Genomic DNA, 18,322 nt, shown 5'->3' with positions numbered 1-18,322 from the left:
AATGATCTTGAGATATGTGGGATTAATTGTTACTAATGTATAAATGTAATATGAATTAATGTGAGTTAATATATATGTCAACATTATTTCTGCTTCCCTAGCCGGATTTCTGAAAGGCAACTCCTGCACTCCATTGAAACAAATCCTGACATGAACCATAGATGGATCAGGTGATGAATTTGTTACTTTACAACTTATCCTCTATTTTGCAACTGTATCAGCAATATTCCACTTGGTTCATTGAACACCAGACACACCTCCCATATGTTACATATAGGAGGTATCTTGATGACTACAGTCTGACCTGCGCAAATGTATACCCGCGCAACTGTATAACCCGTGAAAATGCATAGTTCAGGGGTTCTCCCCACGTGGTGCGGGCCAAATTTTATGCTTATTGCATAATTATGCCAAAAACCATAATGCATAACTTTAAAATGAAAAAACTGGGTCTTGAAACCCATAATGCATAGGTCAACTGGGAGCAAACAGAAGCAAACAGACCAAAACATCAAGCATGCCTGCCAGTGAAGAGCCCTCTCTGGGGGTGGAACCCCTCAAATACAACACCAACGATCCAATTCACTTCACACGTATTGGTAACATCATCTATCTTGCACCTTCCTCAAAAATCCCGGCAGACTTTCCACCCGATTTAATTTCAGAGGAGCATGATCTTCATTTACTAGAAGCTGGACTCAAAAGCCTTGTGGACGCTGCTCAAATACGCACCGACAAACTTGAATCACAACAAGAAGCCAGCGAAAAACTCTCGAACGAAGACGAGGATTGGCTGGACAACGGAGGTAATTACGTGACTGAGAAAGTTCTGGTAGATCTGTTCCTCTCCAGTGAAGAAAACGAGCCACGAAGATTATCAAGCCGTTCAACAATTAATTTCTTCTTATCAATTACAATTATTGGAAGCCAACAAAAAAAAGATGAATCTAAAAACTAAAAAGATACAATCCCGACCCCGCTCTTCTCGGTACTCCGGATTTGTTCCTCAATTCTTGGTCCGGTCCACCTGGAGGAGATGGAGACCCACCCTATTTATAGTACCTACTGATTGCTTTTCTGTTGTTTCTCTTTTTGTTTGATTGCATTTCCCTCAAATTCCTTTTGTTGGTGGACTTTTCTTCTGTCGTCAATTGATACCAATCATGTCATACACATTCTTTTAGACCATTGGGCAATATTCTTTGTGCTTTTTGCTTTGGCTGCACACATTATGATTACTTTTCCTTTGGCCAACACTCGACTCACAACGAAACACATAAAAGGCTCATGTTTTTTGGAACGGGGTCACACCAACCAATCCCTTTCCAAACTATTTCTCACCACAAGTCCCTGATTAAACTTATTTTGCAAACCACTTCGAGCCAATCTTCAACCTTTGCCGTTGTCCTTTGTCTGGTCACAAATGTAGATGATGCTTTATACACGTTATTCATAATGCACACATATGCTGACACTGCAAAGCAACCATTGATTGTTGAGAAAACGAGGAACTGGCAAACTCATCTTGAAGATGGGAATATAATTTTCTGTAGGAATTTCGATTTCAATTGAAGGTGTGATGTGTTTTTGAAACAGAAATGACACATGAGTCTGCTTTTTAAGGTTTTTTGGTAGGAACACTGAGGCACGAGTTAACTGTAAAACATCAAAAGTAGAGTCATGTAGGAGCCTTCTCGCCCTTGGAACAGGAAGTATGCAATCAGGACTGTCACATGCGCCTGGTCTCAAAGGTTAAGCTTCAACATTTCCAAAAATGTCTTGAAAACCGGATTGACAAAAGAAAGTGTACGGGCAAAGATTGTTCAACTTCTCACTGACTTAAAAGCAGGTGTCCAGTGCTTCCTGAGATTATTCCACTTAGTTAGCACTATTGAGATGGTAAATAAAGTGGGGTAGGTAGTGTGTAATGTGAAATCTGGTTCAACCGTGTGCAAGTCTGGTTTAATGACACGTTACATCTTGTAGTTACTTTACACCAAATCAACTGCACACCATGAGGTGCTTTTGAACTGTTGCGGGCTTGCCCGCATGTTCTCTAGTAAACGTAAAAAGTCCTCTCTCACCAACGATAGTGACAATAAAAGAGCTCGCCCCCGTTCCTCTCTCTCAAAGGCTGTACAATCAAAAAGATCAAACCGAGATCCTTCAAGCCAGAAAAACAGTCTCACCTACGGTCAGCGCCTAGAAGTAATTCAATGGTTCTATGCAAATGGCAAAACTCAGACTAAGACTTTTCAACACTTTTCAAAGATTCATCGCAACATGAGCATCAGTCAACCCAACATCAGTCGTTGGCTCAAGGACAAGGACAGAATTCGAGAATTAGCTGGTAAAGTCAGTAGCCAAACAAAGCGAAAGGCAGATGTCAAGTTCCCCGAAATTGAAGAACAGCTTGTGACATGGATACGTATGTTCAAACAGCTTGGCCAATCTGTCACCGGTGATCAGATCAAGGAGAAGTGGCGTCACTTTGCTCGGCTTGGAAAAATTGACAGCAAGAACTGGCTCACTCTTTGCGGCGGGTGGCTCGACTCTTTCAAGGTTCGACATAACTTGCGTGAATTCAAACAACACGGCGAGGCTGCATCTGCCGATCCTGAGACTGTTGAAGCCGAGAAGGAGCGAATGCTTGAGATCACTGCCCAGTATGAACCAGTCAATGTTCATAACATGGATGAGACCGGCTTATTTTATGCGTCAGTCTTGTTCTTTGTATCTGCATCTGTTCTCTTTTTGTCTTCCGATCTCTTTTCTCATCTCTTTCTTTCCCTTCTGAAACAGCATGCCTCCAGACCGAGGCCTAGCAAGTGTAAGCACTCCCGGTGTGAAAGGCTCAAAATCTAGGATTACTGTTGTGTGTGTCTGTAATGCAACTGGATCCGACCAGCGTCACCTCACTTTCATTGGCCGATGGAAGTCTCCTCGAGCATTCAATAAGAAGACTGTGTCCGCTCTAGGAATTGATTATCATAACAACAAGACATCATGGATGACATCCTTTATCTTTGACCTTTGGATTCGAGCATGGGATCGACAACTCCGAGTTGATGGCAGGAAGATCTTGCTCCTACTTGACAACTTTTCGGGTCATAAAATAGGCGATAACATCCTCACCAACATCCATCTGGAATTTTTTAAGCCCAACCTTACCGCTCATGTTCAACCACTTGATGCCGGTATCATCCATGCGTTCAAGGCACATTATCGTAAACGATTCCTTACCCGTGCTTTCCGACGTCTCAATCATGATGTTGCCGCTAAAGACGTTTATGACATTGATATACTCACTGTGATGCGCCTTGCTAAAATAGCTTGGCATTCTGTGACCAAAGAAACAATCAAAAACTGCTGGGGTCACACTGGTATCATAGACTTTAAGGACGGAGTCAAGTATGCTATTTTACTCCTTCTTTATACGCTTTCATGTCATAGCTAATACATATGATCTCATTCTATTCTCTGATCGATAGACACCATTTAACCGATGCTCAGCTATCCAATCTCAATCCGGAGAACATTGATCTTGATCAAGGTTTACAGAACCTTGTCAAAGCTGGTCTTCTTTTGCCAATCAACCGCATGTCAATCAGCGAGCTTCTGAATCCCGAGGATGAGACACCTGTTATTGACAGAGTTCTGAGTGCCGAAGAAATTGTTGAGCAAATGAACACGGCTGAAGAGGAAGCGGAGGCCGAACCAGATCCCGAACCACTTCCCTCAGCTGCTGAGGCTTATAAAGCTACATCTCTCCTGATTGCTCGAATCGAGGGTACTGGGGATATGGAAGGACTCGAATTAGATCACTTATTACAGAAGTACCTGACTAAACTCGAGTCTGAAGTTGCATTTGGGAATAAAAAGCAATCATCTATCACAGAATATTTCAATTAGTTGTTATCTTCTTTTTAAATCTATGAATTCGTTGTAGGATACAATAATATCAATAACTACATACTTATATACTACCTACATAACCAATGAAATTGAAAAATCCCCACTCTTCTCGCTTTCTCACATAAAACCTGTCAAAATGTATAATTTTATGCATTTAGGCCATTTTGCATACATTATGCAATTGTGAGTTTTACCCCTCTGTGCATAACCCGCGTAATTGCATAGCTTGGCCTTTCCACCCAAATTATGCATTTGCGCAGGTGCGACTGTAGGATATTGTGGTGATGTATGATATCCTAGTCCACCTTGTTTAGATGAGGTAGTGTGCTCAATTGGGTTAAGGGTGAGTATTGGGTACAGATAGGGGGGCACACTTGAGTACACAATACTCATACTGTCTCTTGTGCAAGTTACACAGCTGGGCTGTACAACTCAGTCACTGAATTTTGAGATTTGGGTAAGTAATCAGCCACAGGGGGAAATGGTCTGAAGTAGGTATGAGCTGGGTACACTCACACTTGTTATAGATGAGGTGACAAGGCACTGTATGTGGCTAGGCATCCAGCCTGGTCTCACCTCTTTTTGTTTCAGCCTAGATGGAAGATAGAGAAAGATTTAGATTAGAACTGGTATCACTATTGCTCTTAGTGCCATTGTTGTAATGCTGTGCCAAACTTGCCTTAAAGAAATATTCTGTATTTCTTCCTATCTTGTGTTTGTTCTCTATTGTCACAGATCACTTTGTTTTAGTAGACTATCAAACTGGCACTAGTTTACTACATTGATCCTTATCTTTCTCTTATGCAATTGTCACAAATCACTGCGTTTTGGTAGAATTTTAAACTGACACTAGTTCACTAACTCTGTTCTCATTTTGTTTGTTCCAATAATATTTACACCTGAATTTCTGCATATGTATTTCAATATAGCTCAGGCATCCATTACTTGGGAGTAAAAGAAGGGTTGGGAAACTTTGTAGTGGCCACTGCTACCCATTACAATATGACTACTTTACAACACATAGCTCTCTCACTTTGGAAATACTCCATAGACCTAACACAACAGCAACCAAAACAGATGTCTTCCTTGAATTTTGTTGTTGATAGTGTGGATCCAAATCTTCAGCTTCCTTTCAAGGCCCATTCTCCTTATCCACCCCTAACCACACCCACACCACTCATTAGGAGAACTTATCAAGCCCCACTGTGGACTGCGAGCTGAAGAACAACTCTCCATTATAGAGCATTCAATGCTTGTGCATCAATTAAATCATTCACAAGCCTTCAAGTATTCTGGTATTGGCCAAGAAAAGGCCTAGGAAGTTAACAATGGCTCAAGTTGAGACTCTTCCATGATTTTGCGCTAAACATATGATAGCTTTGACACAAGTCTGCCGTGGCCTTGGTGTGGGGACCTGTGCCATGATGACTATTTTATAGGTTTGCTGAGAATGTCTTGAGCCAATTTTGTTGAGATCCCTTGGACCAAATATTTTGATTTCAAATTCCTGATCTTGGAAAAGGAAATGTTGTGTGTAGTTGATTCTCATCTTGCACTTTGGTAGAATGCTATGGAGTAGAGCATTTAAAGGGATAGATGCCATCCAGGTCCCAGACTTGTTCAAGGAGATCAATATAATCAGATCTTCACTTCTCCTTCTCCTTGCCTGGACTATCCAAGATCTCACAAGACCTCATTTTTATGTGTTCCTCTCATTTTCTTGACCTTTTCATCTTCTCTTCTCTTCAAAGGTTTGGAAATGTCATTCTGACAAGGTCTGATTCAATGGGATTGTTGATTTTTGGGTTGAACAGGGTGGAGGCCAAGCTTGGGAAGGATCAAGATGGTTTTGTTTGTGGAAAGGTTCTGCGCACACTGTACAAACAGACACAGAAAAGATATGTCACCTTCAGGGCCAAAACATTGCTATCACAGATGTATAATAACACCCAAATGTAAGCCAGTTTGGCCCCAAGGATGATGTATCTTTTCTGTGTCTGCTTGTACACTTAGGTCTCACAGTTGGACAAATACAACACCTGCATGTCAGAAAGGGATAATCATACATAGCATATTGAAGCAGCTCCTGGGTAGCAGCTACTTTTGCTTCACAAGCCTTTGAGTGTTCTGTGTTACTTGATTTCTGTGATACAAATAGTCTTTTATTGTATTGCAGGCTTCATGTCAATTTTTAGATGAATTGGTTCTGTGTCCCTTCATGACGGTTGAATCAACCTTTCTTGCCACATGTGCAACCTACAGACACTGCTTTTGGAGACCTTCTTTTCATATTTCTTTCCATTCATCTTGTGTGTGTCCATGCAATGATGATGACAAGGTTTAATGAGAATGAGAGATTAAGAAGAATACATACAAACTCACTTGAACTTACTCATTCAATGCATGATTGACTTCGCTAAAGTATGGGTACTAGTAGGCTCATCACCCTATTACTTTTCAAATTCTGATTTCCTATTGAACATCTCAAGCTCTCCTTCAACAACACCTTCAATCATTTATTTAGGCAAAAGTGTTGAAAGGTCAGAAATCATCACCCTATTTTCAAACACAAATCATTGTAGCTTCAAGGAGGTATCAATTCATTGTCTTACCTTGGGCTGTATCATAATGAAGTCTGTCATCAATCACCTCAAGATTTGTAAGCCTCTTCAAATTTATGAAAGGTGATTGAAGTTCACAGTATGGGAATAAAATAAGCAGACCAGAAAATTCATTGTGATATGGTTCAAGAGGGTATACAGAATTCATGCTCATACAATGTTCAATAAAAAAATAAAAAATAGGTAAAACTATAGCACAGTCAACAATCATAATCAATAGCGCGCGTTTTATAGAAAATCGAACGAAGAATGTCCATGTGAATAAGGAGGTAGAGATTAACATTCAATGCTTTCCCGGAGTGATTGCGCCAACGCCCCATGACGTGAGAACCTTTGAGCACATTGCCCGTAGATGGCTTGCCCTCTCGTCGTCCCAAATCCCCAGCGATATGAACTCTCGCCCATATTGCATGCAAGCTTCCTGGTGAAACTTGGTGTATAGCCTGGAAGAGATTGAATCCTGTATGAAGCCAAAAGATTTGGTTAATGACTGTTTCAGTGTGCAACGGTAATGAGGTTATCAATACTTACCATTAAGCGCTGAGCGTCGTTTAATTCCCTAGCCTTAACGTGCATCCTCTCCAGCGTAAAAGCCCATCCACGCGGGGTGACCCACAGCTCCGCTCCACTTAGATACATCTGGTAAACACAAGCTGCTTTGTTGACTTCGAAGCGTTCAGTACACCACGCCTGACCCTCCCGTGACATTATGAGATTCGGTGCGTAGTTCAATTCGTAATTAGACACTCTGTAGAGTTCATCACCTCCTCCTACTTTACCTGGCGCTACTCCTAGGCCAATTCCACCACCTTCTTCAGCAGACCTTTGAAGAAGCTCATCACCTTTCAATATTTTCCATAATGGCCAGTTTGTTGGGCCCTTGGTCGGCTGCCAAGAACGGTCAAAGAGAGAAATTGGAGTCTCGTGTGGTTCGTCCGTATCAGCTAGGCTAACTAGTCCTTCCTTGCTCGTAGGCCATTCTGAACGAGGCAGTTTTAGTGAGGTGAATTCGCTCTTCAAGTATTCCACTGCAGTCTCCGTATCAATATTTTCTTTCGGGATTGGGCTAGCCTTTCTGTTGCGCTCTATACCAAATGTAGGTACAACGATTGCATCGCCGTAGTCGAGCACTCGACGACGAATTGTGGCGTCATCCACCAGACTCTGGTAAAGACCAGCGCCAGGCGTGACCCGAGCATCTCCAACTAGCCAAACAAGGTCAGTTCGACTGAAGAAACGTGCAAGATTGAGGTGAGCATTTGTCGCAAGCGGGGCGGTGAGCATACGCTGAAGTGTGTGATCGCGGCGTAGATCAGAAACGGCATTAAAGACGAGATGGAAATCAACGAGGGCTCGGATAGCTGGATTATCGACCCGTAGACGCTCAATAGCTGAAATCAACTCGTGGCGATCAGATGAGGTAGATTCCACAACCAGGCTGATGGGACCAGGCCACTCAGTAAGGAAATCGGGTAGCTGAGCAAGCCAGAAGGAGTTGGTGTACAAACACGCAGTGATTGCAGAGGTTTCCACAGGGTTAGTCGACTTGAAGAAAAATGGGCTGATGTCGGAGGTAAATTCACTGCCAAGCTTAGAGTGCATCTTCGCAAATCTTGCAGCATGTGGAAATATACTGAACGGATCTGCGTTCAAGTTGAGCTGACCAGATAGACGACCTCCTGTGATACAAGAACAAAATGTTATAAGTAGAGCACTCAAATTTACTGATGGCAAGTTTACTGATGGCAAGTGAAAACCTAGGAGAGTATGACTTACCCGAGCTACTATGATTGATCTCGACAGGTCTCCTTTTGAGAGCTACGTTTGGATCCCAAGCTGTATCTTGTGACTTGACATCCTCGACTGATACCGGAGAAGGGTTCACCAACGAGGTAGCATTTTCGTTTGTTCCAAACCGAGCTGAAGCCCAGTCGCGTACCCAGGCTAGTTCTTCTACTTTTCGAATGACCAGGCGCGCTTTCAAGGCTTTGAATTTCCCTTGACTCTTACTGGTGACCAAGCCGAATCTCACGCACATCTCTTGACTGAAGATTGTGATAGAAAAGAAAACATATAAGAGCGCGAGTAGATTGGGGAGCTTTCTTCCGCGAGGTTTTGAATGAGGTGAGAAACCAGAGCTTTTAGAAATCGTTGAAGAATGTAAGAATTCTGGAATAAAAATAAGTGATCCAAATGGAGCAAGTAGGAATTGAAGAAACCCGAGCGGTAAGAATAAGAAAGTGCGAATTAAATAGCGGAAGGAAAGCGAGTCTTTTTTATCGGAGTGACTAGCGCTATTCTCATAACCAGAACTGGAAGATGGCCAACCACGAAGAAAGGTGTATATAAAGCTTCGAGGTGGATCAGAAGATGACGAGCCGCTAGAGGATGCCGTGAGAAAATCTATGGGCTTTTCAGACCAAGTAAGTGCAGGCACATTGATGGGTGGAGGAGCAGTTTTCCGTAGCGTAAATTCCTGTGGACGATTGGCGTTGTCAAGACTAGTGAGTCGGCGGTGAGTAGTTGGTTGACCGGTGCGAGAGAAGCCAGCGGGAGGAACAGCGGTGCTGGTTATTGTGACCGTTGCTGTAACGGCAACAGATGAAGAAATCCCGGCAGCAGGGGAGCACGGTGGATTGCCAGAACGCTCAAATTCAATACGAGTGTCTTCCCTGCGATCAGGGGAGGAAGATGACTTGGCTGAGCAGTTCATGATGGAGAAGGATTGATCACTTTGGCTTGGTGAAAGAAAGTGACGACCTGATGGTGAGCCGGCGCGAGCGCAACCTTGCCCGAGTTCATACTCGAAGAAAGTGTGAGAAGGGCTGTCTATCGTACTACTAGATAATGTGCTACGGTTTTTTTCATTTGAAGCTATTCTGGAAATTCTAGGAGTCGTCTCTGGCGTACCAAGATAAGGTGGAGTAGAAGGGTTTGATGAAGAATGATCGAAGCCAAAGCGCTGAGACGCCCATTCAGTCGAAGACGGCAAGGCCTTACTGCCTGATCCTTCTGTTGTTGATGTCGAGTCTTTTTGTTGCTTAGAACTGGGTGAAGGATTGATGGAGTTGGAGCGCTTTCTGGGACCAGGGCGTAGAGGCATTTCGGCTGAGCTCAATGTTCGAAGATGGAGATGGAGACTCAGATTGGGTTTAGAGGTGCAAATGTTTAGAGGCAGTAGTCGAGACGAGTTGACAATTGTGATGGGCAAAGAGGTCGGAAGGGTGGGGCCTGGGTTGGACACGGTCAGGAAGAAATGATTGCGCTCGAGGATTGGCGAAGCGCAAGGCCCCTCTGAATGGTGAATACTTGTTTGATTAACCGTCCCCAGGCCAGGATGGGTTGAATGGTCAAGCAGGGCACGTTGACTGTCATTTGTGAAGGCGCACACAAAATAGGTTATTGGAGGTGATCACGGGTTAGACCGCTAGTGACTCATTAAACGAAACATTTGATCAGTTTTGAACCACCGCGTCAATACGGCATTCGACCTGAGAGGCAGTAGATAGAAAGGGACAAAGCTGAACCGGCACAGGGGAAAGCATTGAAAGAAACTCTAACACATGCTGTATCACGGTGCCCAAGCGGACAGGAAAACAAAACTGATCCAAGAAGGAAATAAAATCGATACCAAACTAACATCGCCTTGGAGAGAAATCTGATCGGACCATAAGGCGGGATGATATATCCTGACTCTGTTGTAAGTCGACGCATCCAATGTGATGAAGAACATGCTTCTTGAATCGTTGAGGATGACTCCAACAGTTAAACAGCAATGTTGAAACTGCCTATGCATAGTACTCTGACCTTCAAAGTAAATTTCCCGTTGGTGGCTCCAGCGGCGCAATTCCATCACAGTCACACTTACGACCTCACTAGCACATCTTATACCCTCGAGTCGTGCGTTTTGCTCCAAAATCACTTCGAGTTGAACAAACATGTCGAATTTCTTCATCTCACTACATAGTCACGCAGAATCGGAGCGCAACTACCGAGATCTAAGACATTGAAATTTCTCGGTGGTTTTCCGAGTGACTATCCCGTGTCTGGCAGACAGCCATAGAAGTCAATAATTTCACCTCTTCAGGCCAGGACTATAAAACACGCTTTATGAGGTAAACGGCAGGATAGCAGATCTGCAGAAATCTTCTGTTGAGGAAGGATGCAAAAAAGTGGAATGAATTACATAGCAAAGTACATACAAGCATTAAAAGTTTGCTCTTGAACACTAATCAAAATGAACGAATAAACAAACTAGACCAACAAAAGAATAGCATTGAGAATGAACAAGAAGATATTAAACTTGCGGAGGAGGTACAATGATTGAACCAGGCGGACAACATGCTTCTTGATCACAAGCTTCATCACATTGAATCAAACAACCCTCTTCTTCCTCCTGGAAAAAGTTTGGACATGCAAGATTAGCTTTGTTTGCCCACAAATTTGTGATATCAGACTAAACACGTACAGTTTCTGGTCTAGTCTCTTGGGTGGAGTTTTGCCGTGATAGAAGGAAGGTTTTCACTTTCTGGCCTAATCCTGTAGGTGTAGCAGGTGGAATTGTTTGCTGCTGTTGTGGGGTTCCATTGTTGGTCGGTCGCAAGAGATGAAGCTGATCTTCTTGTAGTACTTCTGGCTGGATTGTACTTTTTTCCCCAGGCATGTCAACGAGTCAGCCCCATCTGCCCAGCGAAGGTTGACGAGTCAAAACAAACCTTGAATGGATACCAAAGCGATGCAGCCGCTTGCGGATCTCCTTGCTCACTCCAACAAATTCGTTTTGTTTGTCTATTAGAACATGGACAGATGCTACCAACTTCGATTCTGACAAACTCCATATATGTAACTCTATTGAATGAATTTGCTTTATCAGTGTACAGTCGCTTTTTCCGTATGTAAGTGTAAGAAGTCCTTACCATGAACTTGAATGACGCCCTTGACATCCAGTAACGATTTTCGTACTCTCCCTAGATTTACATTCGCAGGTGTACCCTGCAATAAGATCAGACTAGCGGATCTCACTGTGAGGCGCAGCTTGTTTTCGTCAATCTCATGCTGATGAATTCAGTCGATAGAAATTAACGTACCGAGTGGAATAGCCGAAGAAAATATGATAGCAGTGATGACAAGACTGATGACGGGATCAGCATACAAGACCCAACGATTACCTACAATTAGACCACCGGACTTGATAACGGGGATCACCCAGATCAAGATCCCAGTCACAATCACACCTACATTGCCCAAGGCGTCACCAAGCGCATGTAAAAAGATAGCATGCATATTCATATGAGAGTGTGAATGTGAATGTGATTCGGAATGCGAATGCTTTTGGTCATCCACTTGTTCTGAAGAGTGAGGATGGTGGTGATTTAATTCATCACGACGTTGTTCAGCGGCTCGCACTATGTTATTGCGTGTTTGAGCGGGATGAACACAGAGTTCGTTTCTCAACGATTGAGGATCGGAATCGTCATTGGACACTATCGAAGTTGATGAGGATTGATTTTGACTGCTAGGGTTCAAGAGTGGAGTTTGTTCATGAGGATGAGAATTATGATGGTGTGCTTCATGATCTATATCATGAGAATGGCTATGATGGGAGTGAGAGTGACCATGACCATGCTCTGTGTGGTTAGGAGCAGTGTTAAAAAACTCATGTGAGTCAGAATATCATATCCGCACATGGATAAACGGCTTACCATGGAAGAGGACTAGACCGACGATATTCGAAGCTAGCCCTAAGCTACCTACTATAACCACGAGTTTAGGGTTTTGAACCTCTATTGATAAAGTCATGGGAAAAATCAAAGCTGGTCAGCAATGGAGGATAGGGCAATTGACAGGTTTTGTACAAAATAAACCCACCTGATGGGTTAAAAGCTCTCTGAATAGCTTCTAAAAATATTGAGAAACATAGAGCAACCAGAAAGACTCCATTGACAAGCGCGCCTGTAGGTGAATATGAGACAGTAGTTAATTTGATAGAGTCAATGCTGCAGATTTGATAGAAAGAAAATACCAGCCTAAAATCTCAGCTCGTTGCCATCCATAAGAGTATTCTTCGGATCTTTTAGATTGAGAGGCAAGGTTGATAGCGTAAAGTGCGACGAGAAGTGAACAGACTGCAGGATTCGAAAGAGGATGAGAAAAATTCTTCATGACTTGGTAATGCAATTGATATCCGACTGACCATCGTTGAGCATCTGGTATTAACAAAAACTTTACTTTAGCGTGATAGATTTATAGGTGAGAGGCAGATAGAAAGCACTCACATGAAAACTATCGGCTATGAGTGCAAGACTACCGACTGAATAGCCGACTGTAATCAAGAAATGAAATGATTTATTGTTCAGTAAAGTTGCTTGAAGTGACTGTGGTTATGAAGGTAATTGGCTGACCTATGAGTTCGAGAAAGAAGAAAGCTAAATCGATGACAAGCAAAGTCTTGATTCTAATCGATCGACTCATCTTGAAGGTATTATTGCATGAATTGTTCAAGGTCAAGAGCTCAGCAATTTATCAGATCAAAGCCGCGGTCAACAAGGGTTTGGATTCTGAAGTTTGCATTTTCTAAAATTTACACAGCAAAACAGCAAGTCCGACCCGATCATCACAAGTTTGACCCCGATATTAATCAGACAGCTCAGCCTACAAGTATCAGCCTGACAGCCATGCGCAATTTTAATCTGATACATCAAATTCCCCAGAGTCCAGACTCCAAAGTCAATTCTCAAAACACCCTCAATTAGTTGATATAGTGAAGCTTTGGATATTTTCATTAGACTAGATAGGTTGATGAGAATTACGTGAACAAAGATAGCAATGCTAAAGTGATGGTAAAAACAAGAGGATCACCACAAAGACATTGTAAGACCCCAATATGCAAACAGTCATCAAACCAATTTATTGTATCTTGATGTGCTATTGGTGATGTGACAGTAGGGGACAGGTCACAGCCATTTCAACAATAGCTCTATTGCACATTTTTCTCACACGCAGCCTGCCAGATAGGGGCATGTGACTAGACCAATTCAGACAGTCAATCATGAGACAGCCCCACAGAGCCCCACACATTGTGGTGCTGTACAATACTCACAACTTGCCGTGAAATGGGGCTCATGGATTCCATGAAGCTCAAGATTTTTTGATCAGATTGATTCAATTGTGTCCCAGCTGCTTGCCACCAATGATGTGTTCATCAATAATTCATGCAACCCCAAGTTGGGAATTGATGGACATCTGTGGAACCTGAAAACAGGATTCCAGAGGTGTGCAGCTTGCGCACAGGAAGGGGAATCCAAGATACACCCAGGTGAATGTGACATGCCTTCTCTGTATGGGGTTTTACAGATTGTGGTACAGTGTTCATGCTCTTAGCAACTATCCACAAACAATTTGGTATTGAGGCTTCCCAAAATTGTCCTCCAGCTGCTCACCATCATTCCACCCAATCAGACTGAAACAAATTCACTTTTCCTGATACCTGATAAAACCGGAAGACTTCAAACAAGAACTTGTTCACCTCTATGATCATGCTACTCTGCTTAGATGCCACAAAAAATCAAACATAAACAAATAATAGTGATAACAAGCACCAACAATCTCTATAAATTTGTTTTGCAAATGTGTTTCAGGAAAAGGAGATCCTGGTCTATATATCTAGGAGAGTGTTCAGGTTAATTAAGATCCCATGATAAGCTCGTGCAAAATATGAGTACTGTCATGTGTGAAATAACCAATGGAGATATGTTGAAGTTATCAATTGCAGTGGCACACCTTCACATAAATGGGTTGTGTGTGGTGTAGCATATTCTTAGTTATGTATAGGCAAGTTGTTCAATTGGACGCACAATGGTTGATTTTATAAAAATGGAGGGTTGTTTGTCCAGTGGTGGTGCACTGGTTATATGTCTTACGGTGTCGTGTATGGAAGCCAAAGGGGGTGGATTGATGGCAATGGAGAGATGTTGTCTGTCCATCCAAGCAGCCCACCAAGAGGGAATCTGACTGGGTGTGGAAGGTTTGGTGCAATTATTGGATCCTCCAAAGGAATGTGAGGTTCCAGATGGGTGTTTTCAACAACAAAGATGGATGGGAATATCTATTTTGGTTGGGGTTGTGTGAAGTCTGTGGATGTTTTCCCAAAGGGGAAAGCTATGGGGTTTTTTTGGTTACAGTAGCCAAATTGTAGTGGGTAGCAGTAGCCAATACAAAGCTGCACAACCCTTTGGTTGCTCCCAAGGGGCTGTGGATGCAGAGAGATGATCTCATATTGAGAGTGAGAGCACTGCGCAGTCTTATGGTTTTGAAATTAGTAATCATAAACCAAATTTCCCACATCTGCATCTGTCACTCTTCACCAGAGCATTCACACACATAACAACACTTTACAGCATATCTTGTCCTTTCACCCAATTTCAATTTACCCTATCTATAGTGGGAACCATCAAGAGCCACTTAATTGGATAATTTTTCAAAAAAGATTGCCGAAGTCACAAATATCACTCAATTCACAAATCAAGATATTTTTGCTTGTTAAGGGCTATTCAAAGATATCCTCAGAAGACCAATTTTTGAAGTTCTTGTTTTTTTATTCCTGATGGTGTAGAACTCCTACGCAGTGTAGCGTAGGCTGAGCCGGAGAGGGGAAGAATCACCACTTGTGAGAGCGGATGAAACTACAGGTGCTGCAAAGCTGCCCTCGTCCTTCAAAAATGATTTCGAGTTTTAAGATGAGGCTTCTCTACTTTTCACTTCTTGTCTTTTTAAGTTTTCCCAAAACCTAATTTACACCACACGGTTGGATGCGCAGCGTTTGGCGGAGTCTAACAATACTACACACCACCCTACACAAGGTGGTAATGCAAGGATATGTGAACTGTGGTTGATTGTTGAATGTTACGCTGGTGTAACACAGCTGTACAGGACTGGAATAAATTCCCGAACCTGACTCGACCTGGCCTCGACTTGGATCAAGAGGCAGGTTTGGCAAAACTTGATGTAAATCACACAAAGTGTAATTATGATAGTAAAGAGGGGGAAAGGGTTTTATTGACGGCGGGGTCTTATCCGGAGGATTGAGTACTCGGACTCGGGGCCAAATTTCGATTTTTAGGTAATGAATGTAATAATAATAAGGATCCCGGTATCCCCACCACCCCCCCTTGGTAGCCCCACCACCCCCTCCCTTTCACAGCTAGTGAAAGCCTTACTTACCAGTGACACAAGCTGTGACAATTGTCCAGCCACACTGAAAGGTCCCTGGATTTTGTTTTCTCAAGTTTGCTCGGTATAAATAGCACTTAAAACAATTTTAAAGCACACATCAGCTAATCAACCTTCCCAAAAGCATTTAGCTTCTACTGGTTCACTACCTCCTCATGAATCAAAAAAATTGATACCAACTTCTAGAGAATTTGATGCGACTACTAGTTTGGGTTACTAATTTCCTTGGTCTTGGATTGGTCGTGCATATGAAGATTTTTAAGATTTGCATCATGCTGTGGGTCTTCAAATGTATCACTTGAGTTCGGGCCTCTTACTTCAGTAGGATTCTTTTAACTTTGTTTACAACTTTCTGTCCTTTGTCTCTGATAGCTCTTTTTAGCTGGCACAGTTGATGACACTCTAAAAAAATCGATCGTTCTGGTACATCGATTTTGAATTGGTCTGACTCACTGATCTTCAATCTTGGTTTTCAATTGGTCGTCTTTTTCAATTGGTCGGAGTAATATTGATTCAAGTCATCCAGTTATTCATATTCAATACTTGATTCTAATTGAATGATGGAATCACTGAGCCAAGAGGATCTTTGGTGAGCAAACTTGAGAAAACAAAATCCAGGGACCTTTCAGTGTGGCTGGACAATTGTCACAGCTTGTGTCACTGGTAAGTAAGGCTTTCACTAGCTGTGAAAGGGAGGGGGTGGTGGGGCTACCAAGGGGGGGTGGTGGGGATACCGGGATCCTAATAATAAGACTCTAACAAAGTTTTAAGACTATAGACTTCAATCACCGAGCTCAGCAAAAAAAGAAAGACAGAAGAGACAACAAAACACTTGATAACAATCAAACTCAAGCTAGGATCAGTCTTCTTTGTCTCTGTTATCAAAGAAGTTCTACTACTGACTCAAAAAAACTAATACTCTTATTCAATAACCTTTAGGACTTGAACTTCAAATACACAACGTGAACATGACACTAACACAAAAGCACTCGATGACACTTTATTATAACGCACACACACAAAAAACACACACTGAAGGACACAAAACACACAAACACACAAATTGATCTATAGATTGATTGATGGATTCATTCCTCTTTCCCCTCCTCTCAAGTGAAGCCCTCTTTATACATTTCCTCGATCCCAAACCCCAACTCGATCATTCACATCTCAGCTATCTCAACCCCAACCTGTTCTTTACCCCGACCGATCATTCTCAAAGTTGTTTAATGTCTATGTACGTATCTTCTTCTCATATGTATCTCTTCTTATATTTCGATCTCCAGCTCTGATTCCAATCTATAACTACTTCATTATAGGTTCTGCACCCCAAAATCGATCCCCCTATCAATAACATCTTCATCATGCTCTATCCAATTTCGATTTTGATCTTTGATGAAGGTATGAACCTTGGTAAGTCTTCTCTTCATTCTCTAAGAACTGTGACTCCATTCAAATCGATCCCAACCCCTTTCTAACTACCAACTTCAAAATCTCTCATCAAACTTTCATCTCTGATTTGTTTTCTCATTTCACATCCCACTAACACTTTCTACTTGTTTCTTTTAGGTATATACCCCAAAATCGATCTTACTATATAGTTATTCATTTCGATCTGGACCCTTCATTTTGATATCTTGAATCTAGAACATGTTCTTTTTAATCTTTCATGCCAGGTATGTGGTCACTCTTCAATCAATCTATAATCATATCATTTGAACTGACTGTACACTACCCTCTTTATCAATTGTATGGGCTTTTAGATCCCCAAAATCGAACCTCTTATGTATATGTCTTGTTAATTTCGATTTTGGCCTGTACTTTAGGTGTTTATTTAATGCAACTTGTTTTATTATTTAAAGCTTTCTTGCAGTTATGTTATCTATGTTTGATATATATATATTCAAATGTATTTTGAGTTGGAATCAAATAATAGAAACAATAATTGATTGAAATGAATATTACTAATCATCTGATTGGGAGTGAATGTGCCATGGTGAGAAAATGGATTGAATATTGACTCTGTTCTCTATGTGTTTCATCTTATGGAGATCTTTTGTTGATTTGTAAGTTAAAACACAGAACATTGATGTATATGTGTTGATGATAAAAGTAACTAGAAAAATATGAGAGTTGAGTATAAAGAGGCTGAGAGCTCAACAATATCCTTGAATTATCTGAAAAGTCCTGAGTAACTTCTTGAAAGAAATTCAAATTGTAGATATTTTGTAATCTTGAAGATTGAAACCTTATGACATTTTGATTTCCACAACGGTCAAGAGTGTACCAGAGGAAAATAGATGTTTGTTGTATGTAATTACAAACTACCCGGTCCGTGGCTTCTTGTGTCTTGATAGTTCCCACTATACTCTATCCTTACTCTTCTTTTTGGCTTCCTTCCCATTCCCATCTGTGATTTCCATTGATTACATGAAATGCTAGTCAATTCCCTGATGGACCAGCTATGGAAGTTGGACCCCCAAGTGCATGTCAGTTGAACCCTGAGTCAGCTCTTGATGTTTGCCACCCTGGCCGCTGACTTTTTCAAGTGGACCAAC

The 18,322-nt window shown here is 42.0% G+C and overlaps 2 protein-coding genes across 2 annotated transcripts; both read right to left on the bottom strand.

Annotated features, from left to right (window-relative positions):
• Nucleotides 1-6,819: 6,819 nt before the first annotated feature.
• MELLADRAFT_90333 (uncharacterized protein) lies at nt 6,820-9,639 on the bottom strand (the record flags this gene model as incomplete). Its single annotated transcript, XM_007413368.1, has 3 exons — nt 6,820-6,996; nt 7,068-8,215; nt 8,313-9,639. The coding sequence occupies 3 exons, from the start codon at nt 9,637-9,639 to the stop codon at nt 6,820-6,822; spliced, it is 2,652 nt and encodes an 883-aa protein (XP_007413430.1).
• Nucleotides 9,640-10,534: 895 nt separating this feature from the next.
• MELLADRAFT_72609 (uncharacterized protein) lies at nt 10,535-13,059 on the bottom strand (the record flags this gene model as incomplete). The annotated part of the gene is made up of 11 exons (XM_007413367.1): nt 10,535-10,932; nt 11,005-11,182; nt 11,252-11,384; nt 11,453-11,557; nt 11,624-12,163; nt 12,239-12,319; nt 12,405-12,488; nt 12,563-12,661; nt 12,730-12,742; nt 12,812-12,858; nt 12,938-13,059. The coding sequence occupies 11 exons, from the start codon at nt 13,005-13,007 to the stop codon at nt 10,834-10,836; spliced, it is 1,449 nt and encodes a 482-aa protein (XP_007413429.1).
• Nucleotides 13,060-18,322: the final 5,263 nt, after the last annotated feature.

This window comes from Melampsora larici-populina, assembly GCF_000204055.1.
Source record: "Melampsora larici-populina 98AG31 unplaced genomic scaffold MELLAscaffold_36, whole genome shotgun sequence".
Taxonomy (NCBI): Eukaryota; Fungi; Basidiomycota; class Pucciniomycetes; order Pucciniales; family Melampsoraceae; genus Melampsora; species Melampsora laricis-populina.
The sequence above is the reverse complement of the archived record's forward strand: the minus strand, read 5'-3'. Positions and strand labels throughout refer to the sequence as shown.